Raw genomic sequence first — 10,735 nt, 5'->3', positions numbered from 1 at the left:
GGTGTTTAGTTTTATAAGTTCTTTATAAATTTTAGTTATTAACCCCTTATCAGATGTATTGTCAAATATGTTCTCCCATTGTGTGGTTTGCCTTTTTATTTTTTTCATATTGTCTTTAGCTGTGCAAAAGTTTTTTAATTTAATGTAGTCTCATTTGTTTATCCTGTCCTTTATTTCTTTGCCCATGGAGATAAATCAGCAAATATATTGCTGTGAGTGATGTCGGAGAGCTTATTGCCTATGTTTTCCTCTAGGATGCTTATGGTTTCATGACTTACATTTAAGTCTTTTATCCATTTTGAGTTTATTTTTGTGAATGATGTAAGTTGGTGGTCTAGTTTCATTTTTTTGCATGTAGTTGTCCAATTTTCCCAACACCATTTGTTAAAGAAACTGTCTTTACTCGATTGTATGGTATTATCAGCTATGTCAAATATCAATTGTTCATAAAGGTACGGATTTATTTCTGGGGTCTCTATTCTGTTCCGTTGATCTATATGCCTGTTCTTATGCCAGTACCAAGTTGTTTTGAGTATAATGGCCTTGTAGTATAACTTGACATCTAGAAGTGTGATACCACTCACTTTATTCTTCTTTTTCAAGATTGCTGAGGATATTAGTGTTCTTTTTTGGTTCCAAATGAATTTTTGGAATATTTGTTCTATATCTTTGAAGTATGTCCTTGGTATTTTCATAAGAATTGCATTGAATTTATAAATTGCTTTGGCTAATATGGACATTTTAATAATGTTTATTCTTCCTAGCCATGAACACGGTATATGTTTGTATCTTCCTTGATTTCTTTTATTAATGTTTTATAGTTTTCTGAGTACATCTTTAATCTCGTTGGTTAAATTTACTCCTAGTTATTTTGTTGTTGTTGTTGCAATAGTGAAGGGAATTGTTTTCTTAATTTCTCTTTCAGACAGATCATTGTTGGTGTATAAAAATGCCTCTGATTTCTGAGTATTAATTTTATATACTGACACCTTGCTAAATTCATTTATCAGGTTCAGTAGCTTTTTTACTGCAACTTTAGGGTTTTTTATGTACAGTATTTTATCATCAGCAAATAATGATAGTTTTACTTCTTCTTTTCCAATTTGGATGCCTTTTATTTCTACTTCTTGTTTGATCGCTGTGCTAGGACTTCCAGAACTATATTGAATATGAGTGGTGAAAAGGGGCACCCCTGCCTTATTCCTGATCTTAAGGGAATTGCTTTTAACTTTTGCCCATTGAGTATGATGTTGGCTGTGGGCTTGTCATAGATGGCCTTTATTATGTTGAGGTATGTTCCCTGTATTCCCACTTTGTTGAGAGTTTTGATCATAAATGGGTACTAGATTTTATTGAATGCTTTTTCTGCATCTATTGATTATAATCATGTGGTTTTTGTTCTTCCTTTTGTTTATATGATGAATCGCATTGATTGACTTGCTAATATTGTACCAGCCTTGCCTCCCCAAAATAAATCCCACTTGATCATGATGTATGATTTTTTTCATTATTTCTGGATCTGGTTTGCTAATATTTTGTTGAGAATTTTAGCATCGATATTCATCAGGGATATTGGCCTATAGTTTTCTTTCTTTGTGTTGTCTTTGCCTAGCTTTGGAATCAGAATTATGCTCGCCCCATAAAAGGAGCTTGGAAATTTTCCCTCCTCTTGAATTTTTTGAAATAGCTTGAGAAGGAAAGGAGTTAGTTCTTCTTTGAATGTTTGGTTGTGATGAATTCCTTGAGGTTTTTTTTTCACTCGGATTTCGAACAAAAATATGCACCGAGTTGCAGCTTGTATTTTAAAAAATTTATATGTTGGTCGGTTTGTATCTCAAGGTACCTCTGTATTCCTCTTTTACTATATATATAAAATATATTTATTTATTTATTTATTTTCCTGCTTCGTTCTGTCTATAGCAGGTCCCTTAACATTTTTTGCAGCAATGGTTTGGTTGTAATGAATTCCTTGTTGTTGTTTTTTTTGTCTGGGAAGCTTTTTATTTCTCCTTCAATTGTAAATGATAGTCTTGCTGGATAAAGAAGTCTTGGTTGTAGGTTCTTGTTTTGCATTACTTTGAATATTTCTTCCCAATCCCTTCTGGCCTCAAGTATTTTTATTGAGAAGTCAGATGTTATCCTTATGAGTGTTTCTTTGTAGGTGATTGACTGTTTTTCTCTTACAGTTTGTAATATTCTTTCTTTATCTCTTAGCTTTGGTATTTTGATTATGATATGTCTTGGTGTCAGTCACTTTGGGTTCTTTTTTATTGGGGTTCTCTCTGCTTCTTGAACTTGTGTGACTCTTTCCTGCATCAATTTAGGGAAATTTTCATCTATAATTTCTTCAAAGAGCTTCTCTATTCCTTGTTCTTTCTCTTCTCCTTCAGGAATTCCTATTATGCAGATATTGTTTCTCTTCACGTTGTCACAGAGCTCTCTTAGGGTGTCATCAGACTTTTTAATCCTCTTTTCTTTTTGCTTTCTGCTTCTGTGCTTTCACTTATCTTGTCCTCTAAGTTGCTGATTCGATCCTCTGCTTCATCCAACCTGCTTTTAATTCCTTCTAGAGCAGTCTTCATTTCTAATATTGTTTGTCATTTCTGTCTAGTTCTTCTTTATGATTTCCGTGTCTTTTTGATGCTTACAATTTCTTTATTGAGATGTTCATTAAGTCCATCCATTGTAGTTTTGAGATCCTTAAGCATCCTAACAATCATTATTTTATACTCTGCATCTGGTAATTTGATTACTTCTGATTCATCCAGGAGTTTTTCTGAGAACTTATCTTGTTGAAGCATATGATTTATGCTTTTCTGCCTACCCATTATTCTCTGACTTATAGGCTTCTTCCAGTTGTGATCTCCTTACCTTGTCCAAGTTATTGTTTTAACGGCAAAACAAACAAAACAATACTTCTTATTGAATAATAAGTATGAGCTCTGGGGAGGACACTGGGGAAGGATAGCAGAATGTGCCACCCCAAAATATGCCTCTTAGGCAAGTCTTATTTTGAACTGATTATTCTGACAAACTGCAAATACAGAAGCAGCTTTGAGAACAGAGTAGAAGTACCATTTTGTAAGGGAAATTTACCTTACAAAGAAGGCCTCACCCAGAAATGAGCTATTTCCAGAGATCATTTTTTTCACTTGAGATGCATCAATATTATTGTCAGAGCAACCTTTGTTTCCTCTTCCTGCCTTTTAGTGAATTGGCCCCAAGTAGCTTTTTTGGTCTTTAGTTGAAGATAGTGCTTACGGTGGCAATTTGGGGGCAGTTTTACTGTTTTCCTGGTTATCTCCTATGTGTAAATGAGGCATACATATTGTTGGTCAAATAAGTTTGTAAATGTGATTTTTGTTTGCTTGCTTATAGTTTGCATTGGGGGGTGGGCAGCCAGATATAGTGGTCTGTGAGGTTGCAGGTTGCCTTCCTTTTTGGGAGGGGCCACTGTCTTGCTAATGTTTACTGGAAGGGAGATTCTGCCACCACCACTGAGAGGTGCGGGAGGATTTTTTTCTCTCCTTCCTGATCCCTTGCTCTCCATGGGAAATGTAGGTTTTCTGCTTTCCCATTGGCTTTTCTTCTGGCTTGCCTGTCTTGGCAAAACTGTGCCCAGGCATCACTCTCTCCTTTTTTTAAATAATAGAACCACTGCCCTCTCTACCCTACATTTTAATTGGGGACATGGCTGCCTAGTTAGGGATATTTCTCAGCCTCTCTTAAAGCTAGCTGTGGCCACATGACAAAGTTTTGTTTGGTTAATGGGATTTAACATATTTCCCCATTTATAAGATGCACCATTTTTTGAAAAATTTGGGGTCCAAAAACTGGGTGTATCTTATACAGTAGTAGTACATTTTTTACTTCCATTTCCCCCCTTTTCATGCTTGTTTTGTGCTCATTGATGTAGATTTTTTCTACTTGCATTTCCTGCTTTTTCGTGCTTGTTGTCTTTGCATTCACTGTTTCACACTTGTTACTGGTATATTATGGTAGGTTATGTTTTGCCACATTCTGCCCAGAAATGGCTCAGAATAGATTTTCATACAGTGCTGAATTCAAGTTAAGAGTGATCCAGTTTGCAAAAGTGAATGGAAATTGTGCTGCTGAATTAAAGATTGGTCCTCCTCCAACTGAAAACTCAATCTGAGACTGACTATGGGAAGAAGAAACTGTACTGAAAACGCCACAGCAGAAGCCCATGAGATTGGCAAGTCCGCAAAATGGCCTGATTTAGAGAGAGAATTAAAGATATGGGTTGAAGAGCAAAAGGCAATTGGAATTCCAGTGTCTACAAAGATAGTTCAGCATGCAGCAAGAAGAATGGCTGATGAAAAAAAAGTCACTGATTTCAAAGAAGGACATAATTGGTGCTTCAGTTTCATGAAATGGAATGGATTAAGCAGACTTGCTCAAAAGATGACTGAAAGCTTTGAGCAGAAGGTCCTTATTCAATGTCGGAAGCCACATCAATTTGAGTTGGAACAGATTGCAAATATGGACAAAGTCCTCCTTCAATTTGATGTCCCAAGTAACAAAACTGTTGATAAGAGGGTAAAAACTGTAACTCTGAAGACAAGTGGACATGAAAAGAGCCATTATACAGTTGTTCTAGCTTGTTGTATCAATGGAACCAAGCTGCCTATGTTGATTTTCAAACGCAAAACAATGCCAAAGGAAGACATTCCTCGAGGAGTGATTGTCCACATTCATGCCAAGAGTTGGATGGATCAGGATGGGATGAAGATCTGGTCTGAGAAAGTTTGGAGAAGGAGAACAGACAGGCTCTTACACAAACCTGCCCTATTAGTGCTGATCAGTTCAGGGCACACATAACAAAAAACACAAAGAAGATTGCTGCAGAATAAAAAACAAAACTTGCCATAATACCTGGAGGCTTGACATCCCAGCTCCAACCACTTGATGTCAACATTAACAAACCCTTCAAAGCTGCCATGAGAGACAAATGGAACCAATGGATGAAGTCTTCTGGGGACAATTTGACACCAGTAGGAAGAGTGAGAAAACCAACTATAAGAGAAGTTTGTACCTGGGAGAAAAGATCCTGGGATAATATCAATGTTGAGATCATTGTCAAATTGTTTAAGAAGTGTGGCATTTCAAATGCTATAGATGGAACTGAGGATGCGGCAATATATGAAGACAGTGATTCGTCATCAGACACAGATGAGGACAAGCTAACGGATGGAAGTTTGGACAGTGATGAGGAGTTGTATGAATTTTATGATGAATAAAACTTGACTTCAATAACTTTATGTAATAAATTTATTTTTTTCAAATTTCAGGCCCCAAAATAAGGTGCATCTTACACATTGGAGTGTCTTATACATGGGGAAATACTGTAAGCAGAAGTGACATGTGTAACTTAAAACGCTTGGCCTGGATTTCTTTCCCTCTTCCTGCTGGCCAGGTATCAGTGAAAAGGTCAGAGCTGGTCTCCTGGAGAACCTTATAGGCCTCCTCATTTACCTGGGGATTATTGGATTTGAGAGCTTTTATCTTGTTTCAGCCACAGGGCTCTGGATCTCTTGGTCACAATGGCTTACTCTGTCTCCTAATACACGTACAACTATGGGGGATTATTTTTTCACCTGATAAGCCCTTCCTTCTTCACCAAAAACCTTATCCACTAAATGATTTAGATTTATTGAGACAACTAAAAAGCCAAATTAATGTAATTCAATAATATTTATTTTACATGGAACAATTTTTAAAGAATACATTTAAAAACCACCTAGATACTGATTTTATTGCATTACAAAAATTTAGAGGCACAATTGAAGTATTCAAATAAATTGTGAAGGGGGTGTAAGGACCTAAGATCACTATTCACGTTGTTTCTTAGTCACTTAAAGGCTCTGGGTTACAAGAGTCTTTACCATGAGGCACTAGTGCACTTCATTTAGTAGGAATAAATCACATAAAATATATATTTATACTTTTATACAGAAAGTGTTATTGTATTGTCACTTTCAATTACTTATAAAAACTTCATTTTAAATTGCACAAAAGTTCTCTTTAAAATTGATAACTCCAAGAAGACAGGGCTTAGAACTCAGTATTTGTCTAAATAATTCAAACAATTAGGTTTCCATTTCTCCACAGATTAAAAAAAAATCTATGAAGAATTACATTATTCAAATGGGACACTTAAAATCTTTTTCATAGGAAAATAGGTTTACAGATTTGTCCCTAGTCAGCTAAATTCATGTTTTCCCTACTTTAAAACAAATCACAAAATGTTCAAAGTTTTAAATCACAGTACCTATTCCACCATATAGTATAGAAGTGTTTTCATTAGTTCATTTTATATATCATTCTACTTTAGTATCAAATTATCAAAAAGGCACAGTGGGTACATTCTTCAGAACAGTTTTGGTCTTTTTTTTTTTTAAATCACACGTTTATAAGCAGTGATTTCAATCATGTTTTAAAAACAAAAATATGAAACAGACTCATTTCTCAGTCAAGTGATAGAGAAATTCCCGCATGCACTTCACTTTCCATAGAACTTCTTGTTCAGCAGGTATATGAGAAGGTTTACATTCACCTTCACCTTATCAAACATTTTCATTACAGCTACTCCTTCATACTGCATCTCAAGTAAATCCTGAAATTGTAAGGAACATAATTAAATCTCAAATTCAACATTTAGTGCATTCAAAAATCATTCTAGAAGAATTTGTTGACAAAATCAGATTCAAGTGACTTAATGATCCAGGTTCATTATACTTCAGTGTGTATCTGAACCATCTGGTTAAAAACACAGGCTAGTTAAAACATGAATTGTTGGCCCTGCACCCAGGAATTTCTAATTTTGTAACTCTGGGGTAGGTCCCAAAATTTGCATTTTAACAAGTGCCTATATGATGATAATATTGTTGGCCTGAGTGACACACTTTGAGAATCACTTATTTAAATGAAAGAATATAGACTTTTAGAATATATAAAGACCATTGAATGAAATTATTATGATTACATTAATTCTGACATATAATTTTAACTTTAATTTTTTTTTTTGTATTTTTTTCTGAAGCTGGAAACGGGGATAGACAGTCAGACAGACTCCCACATGCGTCCGACCGGGATCCACCTGGCACGCCCACCAGGGAGCGATGCTCTGCCCCCCCGGGGGGTCGCTCTGTCACGACCAGAGCCTAGAGTAGCACCTGGGGCAGAGGCCAAGGAGCCATCCCCAGCACCCGGGCCATCTTTGCTCCAATGGAGCCTCGGCTGCGGGAGGGGAAGAGAGAGACAGAGAGGAAGGAGAGGGGGAGGGGTGGAGAAGCAGATGGGCGCTTCTCCTGTGTGCCCTGGTCGGGAATCGAACCTGGGACTTCTGCACGCCAGGCCGACACTCTACCACTGAGCCAACCAACCAGGGCCAACTTTAATTTTTAATTGAAAAAATCAAAACAAATGTTCCAGCAATATGGGTTATATCCTTTAGAACCCTAGTGTTTTCTAAAGCGAAGTGAGCAAGACAATTCATTGTGGAGTAAAAAGAATATTAGAACAATTTATTTTTATTTTTCTCATTTTTAAACATTAGAATTTTATTTATATTTTATAAGGTATATCTTGAGTATAGAGATAAAAGCAAGCATACTTTATAAATAAATATGTACAAATGGGATGAAGTGATCATGTTATTTATTGGTGAAGTTGTATAATTGAAATTTGGAGAACCACTGTACAAAGCAACTCCTGATTTAAACTACTTTTGTTCTTATACTGAGAACAAGCTCTCATTCCCAAGTCAGTCTATCATTCTGTTTTTCATTACCATCATATGACAAAGAAAATAAATTTACCTGCTAAAATTTGTAACTGGGTTACAACAGCCATATGCTTGAGACTAAGCAGTAACATTTCACAATAACATGGGACAGGAGACCTTTCCCAAAGAGAAGATATCATTCCTGAACTGCCCTAGACTGATAGTCAGGTCTTGTTTTCTTGTTTCTAGCTCTGGACACTTCTCGGTTCTTAATGATAATGCCTTATGTCTAGATTAAGCAAGGCTACCTGCAGAAGTTGGAATTATTTTTGGGAGAACTTGGCTCTTGCTAGCTTCCTCTACTTCCTCAATTACTTCAAACTACACTCAACTAAGCCCTTACAGTATTCCTTAGATATGTTTATGGGATGGAAATTCTATCAGGAATTGAAGTTCTTTCATCAAGAATGCTTTTACTTATAAAAGTGTAATGGAGATTCACTTTTCCTGTGGGAAAGACAATGTCTGTTAATCCAAATCTTTTGAAAAAGAAACCAATACAGTTGAGAAGGAACGGTGTATGCAGGGGAGTTAGCCTGACACCCAAGTTGGGGAGCAGAAAGAATAAAGTCACACTTGTGATTGGAAGACCACGTTTTAGTCTTAGTTCCACCACTTACTATCTTGTGATCTTGCGATATCACATAACCTCTCTGAAGTTCCATTCCTCGTGTGTGAACTGAGCATAACACTGTTAACCTCACAGGAGTGTTATTGGGCACATGAGATCAAGGAACCTGCAAACCCCTTATTAGCCACCCTTGTCTTGTTAGAATCAATGGAGCCCTGTGGGAGGGCAGTGAGAAGAGCAATGAAGAGTGTGGACTCCAGTTGCCCCTTCCAAAACCAGCTCTCTGAACCTCAGTTCTTCAACTGGGGAAGGGAAAATGCCCACCCTATAGTCCTCAATGAGCACAGGTCATTATTTGTATAAGCAGAACATCTTCATGTAAATTATACCCTCCTGTATTTGGACTATAGCTGTAGGGTACAATTAGGATATAATCTTTAGGAACTAAAGGAAGGGTGGGCTGAATAAAACCACTACACAGTGCCAGAACGCATCTTCCTTAGACCTCTTAGAAACGGTTTCTATTTCTAGTCCTTGAGTCACACTAAAGACCTGGACATCATGTTTCTCTTTGGTAATTCACTTGATAATATAATTGTCTGAAAGCAGTATGTGTCTGACAGTTATTATATGTAGGGCCAGCTGCTTGAGGATTCAACCTCATCATCAGAAAGGCCCTGTACTTATTCTGATGATCTGCTATCATCAGCTTGAAGTTCTTGATAATTTTAATAAGGGGTTCTGCATTTTCATTTTGCATCGAGTCCTGCAAATCTTGTAGCTGGTCTTGATGATATGGTAATGGCTTTAAAAATCTGAGGCTGATTAGCCACCTGCATACAGCTAAGAAGTAACATTTCACAATCAATTATGTGTATAAATGAATGGTGTGACTAGCTAGTCCCACAGTAGACTGAATCTTTAATAAAGGAACAGTGAAGCTTGGTATTTGCACCAGGGTTCAAAGGAAGTCGCCTAGAATTTCTGAGGCCTCTTTAAACAGGTGTCTCTTGGTCACTTTTTATCTGTCCAGTTGATAATGATTGGTCTTGGGTCATTTCCTTCCTGGCAATCACATGCTGTCCCTGCCACCTCTAGGGAAGAATCACTAACCAAGGCACATTACCAAGTGCATTCTTTTCTTTTCCCATATTTGTCTAAGTGTTACATAAAGTAACTCAAGATTTTCAGTCAAATTGCCAGATGGATACAGTGATATTTAAATTAAGTTAGAAAACAATACTGTTTATTAAAGTTTAGTTTTCATAATTACATAATATCTTTTATTTTCACTCTATATTCCAATTTATTGCATTACCTTAATGTTTTTATCATGCCCATTTAGCTCCCATTTTCAGTTTAGCCACAAGAAAGGCTAGATTGAAAGGGGGGCTCTGGTATCTGCTCCCAGGAGGGGGGTCGGTGCAGGGCTCTCAACACTAGGCTGGGCAGGCAGTGAGGCGGCACTGACGTCATGCCCAGTGGCTTATCAAGATGATTCATGCAGAATGCCTGAAAACCATTTCACAAGTAATTTGGGGCTCAGGTAAATAGGTGTTATTGCCATTTAAAAGCTCTTATACAGAAAGAGAAAAACTCAATTATTTCTCTAAATTGATCCTGTGCTAAGAATTAAGAAGTTGGGAGTAGATAAACTTAAAAATGTTTGGTTGTGCCTTCCCTTTTTTTTTTTCTATTTTTGGGCACATAAACTGGGTTTCTCAGTTTCTGTTCCAGTATACTTGGCTTAAATGAAGTTATAAAAAAAACAGCAATCATTCAGACTGCAAACACCCGTCTTTCTATTTATAGTTATCTGTTTTGCATAATGTCTTTCATTCATATGATCCCAAACATTTAACAAATAGATTTAAGAAACTGTATAAAACAATTCTAGGAAACTAGACAGAGGGTGATGGAGGACAATCTGACTCTGGGTGAGGGGTATGCAACATAATTTAATGACAAGATAACCTAGACATGTTTTCTTTGAATATATGTACCCTGAATTATTAATGTCATCCCATTAACATTAATAAAAATTTATAAAAAACAAACAAACAAAACAATTCTAGGAAGGAGAGAGGAGAAGGAATGCAACCAGGAAAGCTCCAATCCTGGGCACACACAGTCTTAGAAAGAAGTACAAGTTTCTAATAAAAGGAAACTTTTTGGCCTCTACTTAATAGCTCTGAATACTTTCATATTTTTCTTTTCTCTAAGCTTCAAATTGGAAACATGGCTAGGAAAAACTAACTCTTATACCATCTAAAAACATTTTTTTTTCTGTATTTTTCTGAAGCCGGAAACGGGGAGAGACAGGCAGACAGACTCCCGCATGCGCCCGACCAGGATCC

The 10,735-nt window shown here is 36.7% G+C and overlaps 1 protein-coding gene across 2 annotated transcripts in view; it reads right to left on the bottom strand.

Moving 5' to 3' along the window:
• Positions 1-5,702: 5,702 nt before the first annotated feature.
• Positions 5,703-10,735, bottom strand: part of IQGAP2 (IQ motif containing GTPase activating protein 2) — a 449,634-nt gene continuing 444,601 nt past the window's right edge. For both annotated transcript variants that reach the window (XM_066273593.1, XM_066273594.1), the window contains exon 36: positions 5,703-6,637. In XM_066273593.1, the coding sequence (XP_066129690.1) occupies positions 6,524-6,637 (114 nt within the window). In that variant the 3' untranslated portion in view covers positions 5,703-6,523. The remainder of the gene's footprint in view (positions 6,638-10,735) is intronic.

Source organism: Saccopteryx bilineata, chromosome 4, assembly GCF_036850765.1.
Source record: "Saccopteryx bilineata isolate mSacBil1 chromosome 4, mSacBil1_pri_phased_curated, whole genome shotgun sequence".
Classification (NCBI taxonomy): domain Eukaryota; kingdom Metazoa; phylum Chordata; class Mammalia; order Chiroptera; family Emballonuridae; genus Saccopteryx; species Saccopteryx bilineata.
This window is presented reverse-complemented; position numbering and strand designations above follow the sequence as displayed.